This window comes from Suricata suricatta, chromosome 4 (genome assembly GCF_006229205.1).
Source record: "Suricata suricatta isolate VVHF042 chromosome 4, meerkat_22Aug2017_6uvM2_HiC, whole genome shotgun sequence".
Lineage (NCBI taxonomy): Eukaryota > Metazoa > Chordata > Mammalia > Carnivora > Herpestidae > Suricata > Suricata suricatta.
Window position 1 is genome coordinate 63,567,464 of NC_043703.1, and position 19,497 is coordinate 63,586,960.

A 19,497-nucleotide genomic window follows, 5' to 3' on the forward strand; every position below is an offset into this window, starting at 1 on the left:
CGGATCTGCAGTGCTGGGGACCACTTATCTTTCAAAATATCTAAACATATTCTTCCCAACTTGTCTACATTAGGATGATAAATTTTGGTCATGAAACGTACTTTAGGGGCTGCCATCGGGTATTCTTCTGGAAGGAATAGTTCAAGTTTAAAAGTCCCTCCCTCAAAGGGGGAATCCTGGGGGTCAGCAATGACCACATGAAAATAACGAGCGTTGCTCTCATCTGGTTCTGCTTTAATGCCAGGAACCGGTTCCGCCAGCAAACGCTGGGTTTCCTTGATAATCCTGCGGGGCAGCCCGGCCATCTTGTCAGATCCCTAGTTCGGCCTCTGGTCTCGACTCTGGCTCCGCTCGCCTCACGCACGAGTGGAAGTCCAGGGCTCCACTTCCGGGGGACGTTGCCGCGCCCCCGTTTTGGTCTTGACTTGTGTACCCCCACTGGGTTTAGCGTAAGAATATACTTTCCAGAGTAAACAAAGGCTTAAGAAGGAAAAGAAAAAAACACAAACAGTTGTCATTTAAACTCTGCAAGTTTATCAGAATTCTTGATGGATTTATGCCAAATGGAGGTATTTTATCTTTGCTTCTTGCAGAATCAAGATCCTACATTCACATATGAAGTGATAGTAGTTGATGATGGCAGCAAAGACCAAACTTCAAAGGTGAGTAAACTTGCGCGTAGATAGAAGTAGATGGAAATAGAGAATAATTTAGCAAACGTAAAGTCTTCTTTCCGGTCCTCAGAGAACGCTGACGCTGCGCCAACACTCTCTGTTGTTGCACTGTGGGGGTCAGGAAAGCAGAGAGGTGGCCCCTGTGGACAGCTGGAAGCGCCACCTGCTGTTCTACCGCTCCATAAGACCAGGGAAGCTGTGAGGTCCTCAGATTGGGGGAAAACGTGTGACAACAATTCACCGTGGCTGCTGAGCACCTTTGCCTATGTGGTTCCTTTTTTCTTAAGCATAATTTTTTTTCTTAATGCTCCACCTTGCCTTACAGTTTCTAAGCAGGCATGCAAATAGGAAGATGCCTTCATATCTGGCAGTGAGTGTCAGGTGTGTCCTACCTCTATCCGGATTTACCCATGGGAGATAACACATATCTTAGAGTATTATCCTCTCGCAGTCCTGTGTTCTTAGAACTATAGCTATGAAGCTACTAGAAAAAATAAAACCCTGTCTGCCAGGGGTGCAAATACCAGATGAGAATAGCTTCATGCTCTCTATGGAGATGAGGGTCAAAAGGAGAAGGTGTTGGGGCACCTGGCTGGCTCAGTTGGTAGAACGTGTGACTCTTGATCTCAGGGTCATGAGTTCAAGCTCCACATTGTTCATGGAGCTTACTTAAAAAAAATGGGAGGGGGGTGTTGCTGTCGATGAAGAGAGGTGATATAGAAAGGCAGTGTGGAAAAGCAGAGAGAGTGCATGGACCACACTACAATGGAATGATGACTGAGTGATGAAGAGATGTGCATGGCAAATACAGATCACGGTTTCATGGCTCTGATTATAAATCAAAAAGCAATGGCAGTTGAGTGAAAAGATTTGGAGGAAATGGTCCAGGATGAACAACTCTGGGGAATAAGATCAGTTGTTAACATGTAAGTAAGTAAGTCAAGTGGGGGCAGGGGCGGCTCACAAGTGTGTACCAGTTGATCAACACGTGGGTTTTATTTTATCAAGCAGCTTATAAGCTTTAAAAAAGGAATCAAAATAAGAGACAGCCACTCCCTGTTCAGACGTTGCTCTGCGGGAAGGTGAATTGTGACCTCAGCCTAGTGGGGCATGGTTTTTGGCACCAGAAATTCAACAACTCTGGGCCACTAAAACACACAGTGGGTATAATCCAGTCAAAAGAACAGGGCAACTGGAACAGCAGCATTTAAGCTAAAGTCAGAAACCCGGTTTATGTCAGTGTCTTAAATTCAAGTTGATATTATTCTGACTTTTATATAATTTGACAGGTAGCTTTTAAATATTGCCAGAAATATGGAAGTGACAAAGTTCGCGTGATCACACTGGTGAAGAATCGTGGGAAAGGCGGCGCTATTAGGATGGTAATACTCAGTGTCAGCATTTTTATCTAAAACGTAAACATGTTTTTAATAACTTCTCTTGCAGACTAATATGCTTGTTTTCTATACCTGTCTAATCAAATACCACCGTTTCGAGTTAGTGGTAAATTAGTTTTAACAAGAACTTCATACACTTAGCTATATACAATGTGATCAAACCTTAAAAATCATGCCGTATCTGTGACTTACTGGGTAATTCGGAGAATAGGTGTATCTTAATCAAAATTTAAGATGTTGCCATCTGCCTCTGTGTGTCTTTAATATAGTCACCAGATAATAAGATCATATGATTTTTTGCAGTTTATAAAATGCTTTTACATATTAGGGTTTACTTATATGAAGACACTGTGCTTAGCATGGTAGCCTGAACTAAGATAAATCCGATGTGGGTCTGTCCTGATGAAATTTGCGGTCTGCTAGAAAAGATGGTTATACTGATGAGAGTTACACATAATGTGTTATAGAAGTTCCAAAAGGAATAGGTTACTTTCAGCTGAGGCATGTCAGGTAGAAGACCTGTGAAGAAAGGGCACAAGTCAAGATACATGGAAGAAAATCCAAAGATGTCTTAAATGATTTAGAGGTTTACGTTATTTGGCCGCATAAAACGAACTCTAAGCACAAACAGTCCAGGGCTTATTCAACAACCCCACTGTATCATCAGAAACCCCGCTTCCTAACTTCTCACTGCCTTTTCCTCACACACACAAGGCACTCCTGGAGCACCTGGGAGCCATTGCATCTGCATTCCAGACTGGAAGGAGAGGGGCAGAGGGCAAAAGATACATGTTGGCTGGTTTGCCCCTTCCCAGATCCACCCAAAAATTTACTTAATTGTCATTGGCCAGAGCAATGTTACAAGGCCACCCCTATTTCCAAGAAAGGCTGAGAAATGTTTTTTCTTGCATTTTCATTCCTGACCTGACGAGACATCTGTTAGTAAAAAAGACGTCAAGAGTAGATATTGAGTAGGTAATCCTCAGTCTCAGGCACGTGTCAAGCAAACTTGACAAAGGAGATACCACTGAAGCTGAGCCTCCAACAGTGGTGAAAGCTGGCTTCCACTGGGTTATTCCACTCGACTGGCCGTTTTGAGCTGGACAGTAAATTAGCCACCTCAACACTATTATCACATTTGATCTTCCTCATGTTGTCTCATGAGTTAGGTCCTATTATTTCAATTACATGGTTGAGGGAAGTGACACATAGGTAAGTAAAGCAACTTACTCAAGGTCACATGGTTATTAATAGTTAGAATGAAGTTTAGATTAGTACCCTAAAATCCATGCTTTTAACCTGACATCCCTGATAATGTGTGGGAAACATTCAGAGAAGAGCAGCAGGACCGAAGTCAGAACTCTGGGAATCTGTACTAGGAACAGTGAGCTTGCCCTGACTGGGTCATAAGCTATGCAAAGAAGAGAAAAAGAAAATAGGGTTGGTATAATATCACAGTGGCCTTTAAATCCATCCATTCACTTCTTAGAGATGCAGAGATGAAAGACAGCCATTCTATCCTACCACAGTTCAATAGTGCTGTCAACGCTATAAAATATAGTTCAGTAGTGTTGTAAACACTATAATAGAAGTGTATGCAAAATGTTGGTAACACCTTCCTGCTGAGAGGAGCAGCAGCAGAGACTTCCCATAGGAGGTAAATTCTACACAGAATCTTCAGGGAAGACTAGGAATTCTTTCCAGGCCAAGGCTGCAGCAGGGAGCTTGCAGAGGAGGGACGTCACTGGAGGTATGAGAGAAAGCGCCACAATCAGGAACCGCTAGTGTTACATGTGGGCTGACTTTATAGGAACGAGGTCAGAGGGGTAGGTGGGTTCAGATCCTGACCTTTTAGGCTTTCACCTTTGATGAGTGACAGCAGCAGCACAGTAGTGTGAGCAAGGTACAAGTGGGTTGTTATTTGGATTATGATGGTGATGCAGCAGCAGAAGAGGAGAGACAAATATGGGGGGGGCAAAAATGAGGTAGAATTAATTGTATTAGGTGATCAGGAATAATTTACCTATGGCCTTGGGTAAGGTAGAGGAGGAGGATGTCATAGAAGGAATGAAACACTGGAGGAGGAGCTGGTTTAAAAGATAATTTATTTTTCATTGAGTTTGAGCCATATTAAGGTTGAGAAACCTTAATAAGTGGTGCCCGGAATAGCCTGGTAGAGAAGATGTGAGTAAGGAGTCCACATGCATCAGATGATAGGCGAGCCCGTTAGGGTGGCAAGGAGGAAGACAGAGAAAAAGGACAGCCGGGAACCCAGCCTTGGACGGAAATAAGGCTCATGAGGAAGTACAGTCCGAGCAGTGAGCAGGGATAGGGTGTGCTTGAATGGACAGCAGTGGGAAGCGCTAACATAGACGACCTTTTCAGGAAGTTTGGTGGTGAGGCGAAGGCCGTCGTTGGCAGAGTGGAGAATAGCAGGCATTAAAGAACCTCCTTTAAAAAATAAAATAATAGGGCCTTCTGGGCGGCTGAGTAGGTTGAGTGTCAGACTCTTAATTTCTGCTCAGGTCATGATCCCGGGATCATGAAATCAAGTCCCGTGTTAGGCTCTGTGCTAAGCATGGAGCCAGCTTGAGATTCTCGCTCGCCCTCCCTCCCATCCTTCCCTGCCCTACTTCTGTCCCCTGCTCATGTTCTCTCTCTTCCTCTAAAATACAAATGGTTTTAAAAAGATAAAATAATAAAGTGACTTAAACAATATTTAAAGCCAAAGACATTTTCCCGTAATGTTAAATAATTACCTCCAGTTCACTCATAACATGTATCATTGAAATAGTCCTTTGTTGTTGTTGTTTTTCAGTTTCTTGTCCAGATGTTAAATAAAACAATTTTATTCTGCTTTTTCACCTGTATTCTTTCTTTTTTTTTTTTTTTGAGAGAGAGAGAGTGTGAGCAGGGGAGAGGGGCAGAGGGAGAGGGAGAGAAAATCTTAAGCAGGCTCCACACTTAGCACAGAGCCTGACACAGTGCATGATCCTGGAATCATGACCTGAATGGAAATCAAGAGGGGGGCACTCAAAAGACTGAACTACCCAGGCACCCCTCACCTGTATTCTAATTGATGCACTTAAAAAAAAAATTAGGGAAACTAATTAGTGGGCTTATCCCATAAAATAAATGATCAAAGTTTTGTCTACATTTGTATCTTATCTATATTCATGTACTGTTAAGTGACACCATAAGCTATATTCTTCTCTATCAAGCCATATATATGTTTACACTTAAGAAGCAATAAATTCACTCAAATGGACCATGAATTAAGAGTTGATGTATAGTTTGTTTCCATGTGAGATATGTACTGATAGAGCTGTATTTTGCACAAAAGACCAGTTGATTCAGGATTGAGAGGCATAATTTTGCTAAGTGTCAAATGCTTCAAATAATATAAAATAGTATTTGGATATATACATGCTTCCCAGATTTTAGTGACATTTCATCTTTCTGTATTTAACAAATAATTTGAACTACTTTAGAATCTATCATAACACTAGGGCGCCTGGGTGGCTCATTCAGTTACACGTCCAACTTCAGCTCATTTCATGATCTCACTATTCATGGCTTTGAGCCCTGTGTTGGGTTTTATGATGACAGCTTAGAACCTGGAGCCTGCTTCAGATTCTGTGTCTCCCTCTCTCTCTGCCCCTCTCCAGCTCATAATCTGTCTTTCAAAGATAAATAAATGTTAAAAAAAAAAATTAAAGAATACTAAAGTTCTATCATCTGATGAAGGGTTTCACAGCAAGTCTGTATATATTGTATTTGTTGAATCTACTCATAAATATGTTCTTCACCTGCTGTCCTCAAGTAGCTCCTGATATGTACACAATACATACATAATGTGTATGGTAAGTATTTTACTTTTGCTCTTACTGATGTGGGGTTCTTTTATCCATCCAAATATATTTTCTTATCATGTTATTTTCCAAGGTATTAGTGGTAGGACCTCACAAGGTTTTAAAATCATGAACTAGGCATTAGATACATTTAGAAGGATCTTATCAATGTAATTTGTTTTCAGGGAACTTTGGCATCCTTCTGCCATTTTACACCTAGTATTAGATATTAAATTAATATTGGTTATTTTAAGTAAAGCAGAACAAACTGATATGTCATTGAGTTTAACCTTAAATTTAAGCAACTTTCTTTTAACCAAAATGTTTAAACACAGGGTGTATTCAGCTCTCGAGGAAAAAAGATCCTTATGGCAGATGCTGATGGAGCCACAAAGTTTCCAGATGTTGAGAAATTAGAAAAGGGACTGACTGATCTACAACCTTGGCCTGTGAGTATAAGAATATAGATTCAATGATCTTCAATCAAGAGCACAGGGAGTCTAAAGTAACAATAAAATGGAGTTTACAGAAGTGCCTGGGGGATGCTGAGTACGTTAAGGGTCTGACTCTCAGTCTCAGGTTTCCATCTCAGGGTTGTGAGTTCAAGCCCCATGATGGGTATGAAGCCTACTTAAAAAAAGAAAATGGAATTTACATATAAGTTTAAAAATTGATGTTTTTTTGGTGTGAAATTCCTGTATACAGTCCCACAGAAAAGCTAATCATTTTATTATAAACATTCACCGATGGTCTAAGATTTACTTGACAAGTACTTATTTAATATTCTGGCCATCTTTCTCGATTTTCAATCCCTTCTATCAGAGTTTTAATATTCACTATATATATTCAGCTAAGGTTTTTATTTATTTATTTTAATTTTTATTTATTTTTGAGAGAGAGAGAGAGAGTGACTGCAGTTGGGGCAGAGAGAGAGGGAGACATAGAATCAGAAACAGGCTCCAGGCTCTGAGTCAGCACAGAGCCCCATGCGGGGCTCGAACTCACGAACCATGAGATCATGACCTGAGCCAAAGTCGGATGCTTAACCAACTGAGCCACCCAGGCGCCCCTAACGTTTTTATTTAAAAGCATAGATGGAGCCTCCCTGGTAAAGATATGAAATGAAACTGGATCACAGAATCTTGTTTTTGTTGAAACAAACCTAATCAGGAACCACTCAGAAAAGATTATATGCAACTTCATCCCATAATTTCAAAAAATCGAGATTGACTTTTATTCAGGATTTGAGATTCATGCACATTGCTGTGTTTATCAATAATTTGTTCCTCTTAATTCCTAAGTGATATTCCATTGATTGAGCATATGACAGTTGGTTTATCAGTTCAACTGTTGAAGGACATTGGATTGTTTCCAGTATTTGACAGTTAGGAATAAAGCAGGTATCAACATTTTGTTAAAAAAAAAAAAACCTGAAGTTAAAGAAAGAAAAATTCCGGCGCCATTTCCACTTTTTAAAGGCCATTTAGAGAAAGATGAATTTACCAAACTCTGAGCTTTTTACCAAATAGTCCCAACCTGGAGAGAATCACTACCATCACTCTGTCCCGGAATTTCAGGAGCAGCAAGAAAAACTGCTAGGCCGTGCCATTTTCAGGACTTCAAGCTAAGTTTAGGGCACAGATCCATGTGATTGGATCCATTCCTCAGTGGAGTGTATCTTTGTACAGGACATGATAAAATCTCACAATAGCAAAGAACCCAAATAACCCACCAAAGCTACACTGAGCTCTGGGGGAACTCCCTCCCTCCCCCAGGTATAATATTCAGGCCTTGAAACTCTAGTTCAGCGGGGAAAACAGGGCTACAAAAGCTAGAAGTACAGGCTTCCCCTGCTTTCCAGAAGCAGAGCATTCTCATTCGTAAGCCCAGACAGCATAAAGCAAAGACGCAAGTGCCATTAATTCATGTGGAACATTTTTTGACTGTTCCCAGACCCTAAAAATAACCCCTCTTAGACTTTTCTGACACCTTAAGACACATTTTGCCAACAGATATACAAACTAAATCGGGCTAAAGCAGAGACGCTCACAGACACGCTTCAGAGCTAAGGCAGCTTGATGCTGAGATGCCGAGTGTGGTTGTGGGGCAGCAGCTTGGCGGTGCGGCTCTTGTGACCAGGGTGGGCCTGCCTCCGTGACAGCTCCCCGCAAAACACATGCTGACCACGATTTGTGAAAATCCTCTTCCTATTCCTTTCTGTTAGCAAGAAGAGGTGCTTATGTCAGTCTTTTATAAAAGCAACATGGCCTAACATGAGCTTTTGAAAAGCAGGGGATACCTGTGAATCAAGGAAAGTTCCCTTCCACCACACAGGTGCCCCCCACGTCAGTCACGACAAACTGAAACAAGTGTCAGTTATACGGACATGCTACCATAGAAAAAGAGTTCAAGTTTCATGCAGAAGTAATTTTGCTGAAGAAATAATGAAGATAATTCCGCAACACAGGCATTTGAAGGAGTGAGGACAAAACCAGAATGATATTAAAAGAGAAATTCTAGAACTAAGGAAACAAATTGAAAGCCAAAATAATATCAGTAAATAGAACTATCTGTGAATGAAATAGACCTAACTTAGAACTGATCATTATTATTAAATATTTGTTAAGATAGTCCCTGTTCATTATAAAACTGAACAATAAAAAAGCAAAATCCTCAAAAGCAAAAATTTAATAATTATATAATTTCATGTCCTACTTCCTAGAAATAAATATGTAATTTCATGGCTTGTGAAGTGTTGCATCTCTCCTTTCACCATCACCCACGCCTCTTTTCTTTCTAGTAGTTTCTCTTTAAAGATACTAAGTAAATTAACTAATTTCATTCTTAAAAGAATTTTCTGAAAATACCCCTTTTTCCTGTGCTATTCAAAACAGTAGCTACTAGCCACATATGGCTATTTAAATTTAAATTAGTTAAAATTAAATAAAATTTTATTTCCTTACTAAATTTTAAATTTTAGTTCTCACTGGCCACATTTCAAAACCTAATTGGCTAACACAGATATAGAGCATTTCCATCATTACAGAGGGTTCTGTGGGACAGTACTGCTTTATACCATATGATATGAAATTATTATTGGATATGTTACATGTTCACTCTTACTGACAAAATATTTTTCCTTTCGCATCTTAGTGAAAATAAGCTAAATGAAAATCCAACTAGTACAGTTGTTGGGTTTGACTTCCTAGTTCTCCCCAGAGAACCCACGAAGATTTGGTAAATGTTTCTAATGCATTATGCCTCTAGCTTGAGGGAAGCCTGAGTGGGAGGGAAGGTAGAGGTGTCAAATTGTTTGCAGCTGACTTTATGCATTCTGCATAGGGCAAAGAAAAATTAAATGATGTAGCCAAAGTTAGAGGGTGAACCAAATAATAAACAGGAGAAAAATCTGAACCTTCTGTGAATCCAGTTCCCTTTATACAACTCTGAAAAGGAAAGGAGTTCTTCTGCCATTTTTACCCCTTATCATAATCTGATTTACTGCATTGTTACTATAAATGTTGAGTTTTAAAGAATGAAAGCATTTGATTATGATTAAGCTCTTTTATTCACCGCCTTGGTCTGTTGCACATCAAGGTATGTCTAATTATTTAAGACTTTATCACAACTCACTTGAATGAATTTGAACTCAGTTTAAGAATTTTTATCAATATGCATCATCTATCTCTTTTTGAAGGAGGCAGATAATCCATTGTCTGTATCAGCTCAATTATAACTATTTTTGAGTTGGGACCCTGTCTGCTATTAATTACGACAAAACTTATAAACAGCCAGTCATTGCTCTCAGAAAACTTGCACTCTGAAGCTAACATTCATAGAGGAATTAGAAGGAATCTTAATTATCTAATTCAGGGGAAGGCCAACAGAGTGAATATTTTCAGCTTAAAAGCCATACGGTGTCTGTTGCTACTCAACCTTGACTGTGGCACAAAAGCAGATCTAGATAATACATAATTGAATGACCATGCTTATGTTCCAATAAAACTTTATTTACAAAACCAAGCAGCAGGTCAGATTTGGGCCACAGGCTATAGATGGCAGACCCTTGGGCTAATTCAGTCATTTATCTGGTATTGGAAACTTTTTATAACTGCCAAGTGATCTTTTAGTCTCTGCTTGCATAGTAGTAGTGATGCCCAAGCAGCCCATCTATCTTAACTCAGTTACAGAGTTCCTTTTTACATTAAATGCAAATATGCCTCCTTTTGATCACCCCCTTTGGATGGTTCTGTTTTTCATAGCTACACAAAATAGTATACCTCTCCTTTGTGACAGCCCTTTGGATAGTTAAAGCTGCTTTCCTTCTGTCTTCCCTATTCTAAGCTGTCAATAGTCTTCCAGTTTTTAAACAACATGTTTCTTTTTTTTTTTTAATTTTTTTAAAGTGTCTTTTATTTATTTTTTGAGAGATAGAGAGAAACAGTGCAAGCAGGGGAGGGTCAGACAGAGAGGGAGACACTGAAGCAGGCTCCAGGCTCTGAGCTAGCTGTCAGCACAGAGCCTGATGCGGGGCTCGAACCCACGAACCGTGAGATCATGACCTGAGCCGAGGCCGGACGCTTAACCGACTGAGCCACCCAGGAGCCCCTAAACAGCATGTTTCTTTTTCTTATCATCGTGATCATTTTCCACTAAAGATGCTTTGGTTTGTGTGGATATGGTTACCACACTTACATTGTTACCTCTTACAGCCAACTCTTTAACATGCAAGGCCATTGCCATTGAACCTGGTCTCCCCATCCTCAAACTGGCCCAGTTATTTTTGTTTCCATGTTTCTTTTGCCTTGTTTTATTTAGGAAAGGAAGCATGGCTCTTTATTAAACATCAGCATATTTGATTTCTGTTTCTTAAGGTGAAGGGTTTCCCCCCATCTTTAATGCAGTTGCCATTCCCTTCTCAATTCATTTCAGTCACAAATTTGATAAGTGTGGCTTGCGTTTATTCTCTTGAGCCCTAATAAAAACTGACCAGAACAGTTCTGAAAATGACACAATAACATGTGTTTCAAAGTAGGGAAGGGGCGCCTGGGTGGCTCAGTCGGTTAAGCCTCCGACTTCGGCTCAGGTCAAATCTCACATTCGTGGGTTCGAGCCCCTCGTCGGGCTCTGTGCTGGCAGTTAGCTCAGAGCCTGGAGCCTGCTTCTGGTTCTGTGTCTCCTTCTCTCTCTGTCCCTTCCCCTCTCAGGCTCTGTCTCTCTCTGTATCAAAAATAAATAAAACATTAAAAAAAAAATTTTTTTTTCAAAGTAGGGAAGTCCTGTTAGGACCACATGACTAACCCACTAGATGGCGATAGTTAAATGTTTTTTACAGTATTGTGCAGACTCTCCAGAACATTTGTATGGGCTTCTAATATTTTCTCAGTTGATTTTATTTTTAATTGCAACAAAAAGAAATTTATTACTTTGTATTTCTAATTCCCCTTAGAGTTCTGGTCAGATTTTCTTAATGAATTTAGAAAAGTTGTTTGCAATTTCTTCTCTGACGAAGGTCTTTTAAGGTTTTAAATTAAATGTATGTAATTTAGGTAGAGCTTTGTATAACACAAATAAAATAGGGATTTGCATTTAGTTCCAATTTTTTTTTAATTTTTTAATTTATTTTTGAGAGAAAGAGAGAGACAGCATGAGCAGGGGAGGGTCAGAGAGAGAGGGGGACACAGAATCCGAAGCAGGCTCCAGGCTCTGAGCTAGCTGTCAGCACAGAGCCCGACGCAGGGCTTGAACCCACGAACCAGGAGATCATGACCTGAGCCGAAGCTGGATGCTCAACCGACTGAGCCACCCAGGCACCCTAGTTCCAAATATTTTATCTGTATTATCTTTTTTCTTTAAATGCAAAGCTTCTTTCCCAGCTTTTCAATTTCTTAACCAGTAATTATACTATCTCTCAGTAAAATATGCTTGGGCTTGCAGTAATTTTTCTAAGCAAAAATGTATGAAGATCACTAGTTTAGTGGCTTAACTTATTCATGATAGAATCAAAACTTCCTGAACAAGCAAAATAGAAGATAGAAGTCTACAATCCATAACTATAGAGTCATTCCTCAGTCCATGATTTTGTATCTTAAATTCTCATTTAGACATAGTTCCAACAGACTTAGCTTTTAGGTCTTGAAGGGCACAAATGATTAAAGGTAACATGAAAGCGATATGGAGCAAAACTGCATTGGCAAAAACGACAGGAACAGATATTTACCACCACCGCCACCCCACGCCCAAACACACACCCTTCAGTCGGAGCAGTTGCTACCTAATGGCCCTGAATGTTCCTTTGTCTTCAGTTCAGTAGTCCGGAGCCAAAATATGGTTTGGGTACACCAATACTTCATATATGTATGCATGATTTGGTTTTTTTCCTTAAGCAGGAACCTGACAATTATTGTTTCTTTTTTCTTTTCTTTCTTTCTTCCTTTTTTCCTTCCTTTCTTTCCTTTCTACCATGGGCAGGTCCAAGATGTTTGTGTCACCCTCTTAGATGACCAAGCATCCAAAAGAGATCCCTTAACTTCCCAAATCATTTATTTTATAGACCCAGCAGTCTGGTGAGATCTTTGTGAAAATCAAACAAGGGAGAAAAGAACAATTAAGAAAGAAGATAGTTTTGAAAATGTAAAAAGAGGAAAACTATCTGTAATGGGCCTTTCAGGACGGTCTGTCTCAGCAGATCACAGAGTGTGTTTCCCACACCTGAAGGACCAGAGCTGCCTGTCAGAGCAGGTACATACTGCCAACAAACCTGGTTTGAAAGTGGGTATCTCTGAAGAACAGGGAAAGCAAAACTTTTTCTCTCAAAGGCCAGAGGGTAAATCTTTTAGGCTTGGTGGACCACATATGGTCTCTGTTGCAATATTCTTTTTTTAACACTTGAAAAATCATTCTTGCTCATAGGTCATGCAAAAACAGGCAGCAGGTTGTTTTTGGCCCACAGATCATGGCTTACCAACCTTGTTCCAGAAGATTGAAACCTGGATCTTAACCATAGTTTTCTCTAACCACAGAAAATTTTCATAAATTTAACATCCTCATGATTGTCAAGAGAAAATTCCCTAATTTAAAAGGCAGGATAATAATTAGGCATCTTTTATCAACTAAAAGGAAGAAAAATAGCAGATGTTGCCAAATTTATCTGTCGAGTGTACAGTTTGATACACTATTCTTATAGAACAAGTTAAAAGTAATCAAAGGTATGGGGTGCCTGGGTGGCTCAGGTGGTTGAGCTTCTGACTCCTGATTTCAGTTTGGGTCAGGGTCTCCCATTTCATCAGTTTGAGCCCTGAGTCCGGTTCCAGAGTATCAGTGAGGAGCCTGCTTGGGATTCTCTGCCTCCCTCTCTGTCTGCCCTTCCCCTGCTCATGCTCGTTTTCCCTCTCTCTCCGTGTCTCTGCCTCTCTCTTTCAAAATAAATAAGTAAACTTTAAGAAAATAACCAAAATGTTTAAATAATTCACATTCATTGATCCAGTAATACATATCTCTTAACTCAGCTTTGAGAAACTTACCTTAAGGAAATAATTAAAATTGTGTATAAAATAAATTTTCAAGGATTTTTGCTTATTTTTTAATAGTGACTTTTTTAAAGGGAAGGAAAAATTAGAAACAGTTTAAAGTGTTCAATATTACTTTACACAGGTTAAATTCATTATAATAAAGGATGCTTTTCATTGTATATAATTAAGTGAAAAAACATTTTTTGAGACAGAGAGAGTGAGAGACAGAGCGAAGGAGGGGCAGAGGGAGAGCGAAGGAGAACCTTTATCAAGCTCCACGCTCAGTGCAGAGCCTGACACGACTCCTCTCACAAACCATGAGATCATGACCTGAGCTGAAATCAAGAGTCAGATGCTGAGCCCACTGAGCCACCCAGCCACACCCCGCCAAAATTTCAAACGTCTAGATATACAGAGATAGCTATAATTACATCTAATTACCTACCCGTGAAATAATGTGTTAACATCAGTTGTCTGTGGATAGTGGAATTATGGATATCTTTTCAAGTTTTTCTTTAATTTTATTGTTTATTTTTCACAATAAAACTGTTGCTTTTGAGGAAATATGGGGATAAGATTTTTAAATTTTTTAATATAACTTTTTTCTTAACTCAGTGCTTTATATACTAAGTTTTCCATTTCTGCCCATATTGGATGAGTATGACTGATTTCATCATAAATTGTTTCAACTTCATTTCTATAAATCTATCTCATTTGGAGTCACATTTGCCTTGTGGAGTACCTGTGCCAGTCTCCAGTTCCAGGTCAGTAGGTTTCTTAACTTCAGGTGCAGAGTTCCAGTGTACCTAGGTTTAAATTCCATGTGACCTTGGACAAGTTAATCCATCCACCTCATTTTCCTCATCACTGATGTATGGACAGTGAGCCTAAATTCATAATCCTGAGGTAATAATTAAATATTTTAAAAATGTATGTCAAGGGTTTAGCATGTGTTCAGCACTCAGTAACCATCACCTCTAATTATAAACATTAGTCCTTATGCTTAATTCTCAGAGCTAATTATTTTTTAATGTTTTTATTTATCTTTGAGAGAGACAGAGACAGTGTGAGCAGAGAAGGGGCAAAGAGAGAGGGAGACACAGAATCTGAAGTAGGCTCTGGGCTCTGAGCTGTCAGCACAGAGCCCGACGCGGGGCTCGAACCCACGAACGTGAGATCTGACCTGAGCTGAAGTCGGAGGCTTAACCAACTGAGCCATCCAGGCGCCCCTCAGAGCTAATTCTAATGTTACCATTTATAGTTGTTAATGTAACAAATAGACTAGTTCTTCTAGTCTATTCCTTTTCTCCAGTGAATTGTGAGAAAATACTTAAATGGAAAAGTATCAGAGTTCTGTTTAAACATTTCTTTCTAGAAGACAATATGGTACCACTTTTTACCACTTTTAAAAGCTAGCTGTAATATTTCAATAACTGAAATACTCATTTTTTTAATACTACAAAAAAATAGTGATACTCTGAAAGAGGCATAAAAGAGAGACCATATTTACATACATTGTCTAATATGAGCAATTTTAAAAACAAGACTATCTTTTCCTGAAGAATGAATAACTGTTCTAAAAGCTATTTAAATGAATTCCTAGTGATAGTGATGTCAGTTCCAGGGATTCAGTTCTTACATCAGAACTGCAGATATAAAGCTTTTAGCTTTTAAATGAAAGCTTTTGGTTCTATTTGTTTTTAGTTTAATTAAATGACATTTTAATTCTACTCTGTCTCTTAAAGGTAGAAGGAGGTCCTTCCCCCCCCCCCCGCCCCCCATCGCTGTGTAACATTACTTTTCTTTTTGTATTTACAGTTGAAGCTTATTTGTCATATACTACTGGAACTTTATATATGGTTATTCTTTAAGAAAAACATTCTCAGGGCACCTAGGTGGCTCAGTCAGTTGAGCATCGACTCTTGATTTCGGCTCTGGTCATGAACCCAGGGTTGTGGAATTGAGCCCTGTGTTGGGCTCTGTGCTGAGCATGGAGCCTGCTTAATTAAGATTCTGTCTCTGTCTCTCTCTCTCTCTCTCTCCCCCTCTCCCTCCCCCTCCCCCTCCCCCTCTCCCTCTCCCTCTCCCTCCCTCTCCCTCTCCCACCCCCTGTCCCCTCTCCCTCTCCCTCTCCCACCCCCTGTCCCCTCTCTCCCCCTCTCCCCTGCTCATGCTCTCTCTCTCTCTAAAACATAAGTAAGTAAAAAATAAAGAAAAGCATTTCTCTCCCTTCCTGAGCAAACAAAGTACCTCTGCCAGAAAAAGGGAAGAAATTATTCCTACTACTAAATAGTAGGCAAAATATATAACAGATAATTTCCAAAAGAAAATCTAATAGCCTATAACATTTCCCAAGGTTTACCTTTTTATTAAAAAGAAAAGGGGGGGCGCCTGGGTGGTTCAGTCGGTTAAGCCTCTGACTTCGGCTCAGGTCAGGTTCATGGGTTCGAGTCCCGCGTCAGGCTCTGTGCTGACAGCTAGCTCAGAGCCTGGAGCCTGCTTTCGGTTCTGTGTCTCCTCTCTCTGCCCCTCCCCCTCTCATGCTCTGTCTCTCTCAGTATCAAAAATAAAACATTTTTTTTAAAAAAGGAAATTAGGGGTGCCTAGGTGGCTCAGTCGGTTAAGCATCTATTGATACTGGCTCCGGTTGTGAGCGAGATCAAGCTTTACATGGGGCTTTGCACTGATGGCTCAGAGCCTGCTTAGAATTCTCTCTTGCCCTCTCTTCTGCCCCTCCTCTGTTCCCTCTCTCCCTCTCTCTCTCTCTCTAAAAGAAATAAACATTCTATGTTAAAAAAAAAAAAAAGGAAATTAGACCACATGTGTTTACATTTTTCCCTTTTAAAATTAGCAACTTTATCAGGCGGAGGACAGATACCATATGTTTGCACTTATAGGTCTAACAGGATAAACCTAACAGGGAGGGGAAGGGGTAAAGAGAGTTGGGGAGAGAGAGGGACACAAATCATGAGAGACTATTGAATACTGAAAATGAACTGAGGGCTGAAGGGGGGAGGGGGAGAGGGGAAGGGGGTGATGGTCATGGAGGGGGGCACTTGTGGGGAGAAGCACTGGGTGTTATATGGAAACCAATTTGACAATAAACTATTATTTTAAAAATTAAAAAATAAAATACAAAGGAAAATGAAAAAAATAAAGTTAGCAACTTTTAAGTGAGAATAGTTAGAACTGGCAAGGATTGGATGAAGTAATCAATACTATACCCATTTAATGGGAATATAAAGAGCCTGTTAAAGGATAATTCGGCTCATAAAAATTTTAAAGATTTATACTTTCAACTAGTATTCTACTTGTATGGTTTTTTTCCAAAGAAGGAAATCCAAAATACAGTTAGAGTTTTATATTAACAGATGTCCTTTGGGTACTTTTCTAAAAGCATGAAATTAGAAATAGTCAAAACATTGGCAAACAGTGAAAATTTGGTAAATCTTTATGGTGAAATATAATATTGCCCTTCATACTGGCATAAAAAAGAAAGATGGACATGCAACACTGCTATGTTAAGTTCTTAAAAAATAAACCTGAATCTTACCAAGCTTCCAACTTGAACAGGAAATACAGAGAACAGAGGAGCATGATAAATGTCACCAGTGTGGGTACAATCAACAAAATCCAAAACCTAAGAAAGTCTATAAGACAAGTTACCTAGTTTCTTCAACAAATAAGTATAAAAAAAAGTAGGGGAACCCACAGGTAAAAGAAACATCAACCAATTGGTTGGGTGGGGTAGTGATGAGAGGCTGTAGAGGAAGCAAGATTGGCCATGTATTGGGGTGTAGGTTTGTTGTTTTTGTTTATTCATCTTATTTAATGTATTAATTATTGTGCCATGTTGTGGGTACATGGGGGCTTCATTTTCCTATTCTCTCTACTTTTATGTATGTTTGAAAATACCCATAATAAAAAGTTGAAAAACAATGAACTCAAACATAAGAAATGGAAAAGAACATGATATATAGGTGAATTTCAGGTATGGTTTCAAATGCAAATAAAAAATAATACAAGGAAATATATGAAATAGTATCAGTGGCTGCTTTTGGTAGTGAGATTACACATTACATTTCTCTTTTATAATAAAGTTTTACTGTATGTAAATTTATGTGCTTATGTGCTTGCCAATTTTTTTTATAATATGTACTTTTTTATTTTGGTGAATGGTTTAAAGATCAAATGGTACAAGAAGATAAACAGTGAAAGGAGGCCCACCCTTCAATCTCAGCTCAGTCACTTAGTCTCAGAAGTAACTAGTGTTATTTATGTCTTATATATCCATCTGGAAGATGTCTATAGATATTCTTTATTTAAAAATGAAAATTGTAACACTATTCATTGTTCTATTGTTTCCATTAATGACGAATCATTTTATTGCTTTTTCTTCAGGACCAAATGGCTATTGCATGTGGATCTCGAGCTCATTTGGAAAAAGAATCAATTGCTCAGGTGAGGCTTTCACTAACTGACATGGATCAGTAGATTATTTTTTTCCTTTTTTCATTCTCATTAGCAAAAAATAAGCTTTCATGTTTAATTTCATAAAAATGAATTTCTTTTCAAAGGGAAAGAAAAATAATTTTTTATAATATTGGAAAACTTGTGAAAGATTAGCATGTTTAGGAATTGATTTTTTTTAGTGACAAAAAGGATGTAAACTTCACTTTGACTTAAGATGCAAGTAGCTCTTTTTTATTTTATTTTATTTTATCTTATTTTATTTTATTTTATTTTATTTTTAAGATATGAGTCCCTATTCAGTTCTAATATAAGGCAAACATTTCTAAATGATCCAGTTTTGAACCATTCAACTTGCCTTTACTTTTTCTCTTAATTCTACATTTAAGTACTATATTTTGGGTTTCATTTGAAGCTTGCTTTTTTCCCTTTTTCTTTTACCTTTATTCCTCTTAGAAAAGCACTATATTGTAAATTTAACAAGTTGTGACTGCCTCCACTAAAGACTTTAAATTTGGGGCGCCTGGGTGGCTCAGTCAGTTAAGCATCCGATTTGGGCTCAGGTCATGATCTCGCGGTCCGTGGGTTCCAGCCCCGTGTCAGGCTCTGTGCTCCAGAGCCTGGAGCCTGCCTCAGATTCTGTATCTCTCTCTCTGCCTCTCTCTCTTTTTCTCTCAAAAGTAAACGAACATTAAAAAAAAAAAAAAAAGACCTTACATTCTTCATTTTGTAATTTGTATTATTGAGGTAGAAAAGCTGGAGTAATTTGGGAAGGAAAAATAATAAGTAATTATTCTGTGCAATTTTTTTATTTTTTTAATTATTTTAATTATTCACATAAAATAGTGGTTCCAGTGTATCAGGCCTACTAATTGTCCATTATATTCTTAATGGTTCATCTATTGGAGTCAGTAAATAGATAAAAAATAAAGCAGTATTTTTCAGTGCAAGGTCAAAATTATCTGGGGAGGTTGTTTTTGTTTTGTTTTAAACATGCATATATCTAGGCCAATCCAGGGCACAGTGAATAAGGGTATAGAAATGGCCCAGGAATGTGGATTTTTAACAATTTCCCAGGCCACTCTTATGCATACCAGAGTTTGAGAACCAGTGGAATAAAAGGTTAAACCTTTCCCTCAATGATTCTGAAATAAGACCCAAAGAAATTTTTTTTTTTTTTGGTGAAGATATACTGATGGCAGGGTCATAGAACTTTTTAAGACTTGTGTTCAAGTATGGAAACCTAGACTCTTCTTAAGAAATAAATTATTTTAGGGGCGCCTGGGTGGCTCAGTCAGTTGAGCCTCCAACTTCAGTTCAGGTCATGATCTCACATTCGTGGGTTCGAGCCCCACGTCGGGCTCTGTGCTAACAGCTAGCTCAGAGCCTAGAGCCTGCTTCTGATTCTGTGTCTCCCTCTTTCTCTGCCCTTCCCTGCTCATGCTCTGTCTCTCTCTGTCTCAAAAATAAATAAAACATTAAGAAAAAAATTTTAAAAGAAAAGAAATAAATTATTTTAATATGTTCAGCATCTAACCCAGGGTTCTGGTCTCTATGGACATTCACTGGTTTTAAAAAAGGTTATCTCCTAACT

The 19,497-nt window shown here is 38.9% G+C and overlaps 1 protein-coding gene across 2 annotated transcripts in view; it reads left to right on the forward strand.

Moving 5' to 3' along the window:
- Positions 1–19,497, forward strand: part of ALG5 (ALG5 dolichyl-phosphate beta-glucosyltransferase) — a 41,391-nt gene that overhangs the window by 7,154 nt on the left and 14,740 nt on the right. The window contains exons 4-7 of one of the 2 annotated variants that reach the window (XM_029936842.1): positions 594–662; positions 1,964–2,056; positions 6,258–6,371; positions 17,835–17,894. In XM_029936842.1, coding sequence (XP_029792702.1) covers positions 594–662; positions 1,964–2,056; positions 6,258–6,371; positions 17,835–17,894 — 336 coding nt within the window. The remainder of the gene's footprint in view (positions 1–593; positions 663–1,963; positions 2,057–6,257; positions 6,372–17,834; positions 17,895–19,497) is intronic. The other variant, XM_029936844.1, reaches the window with a different exon arrangement.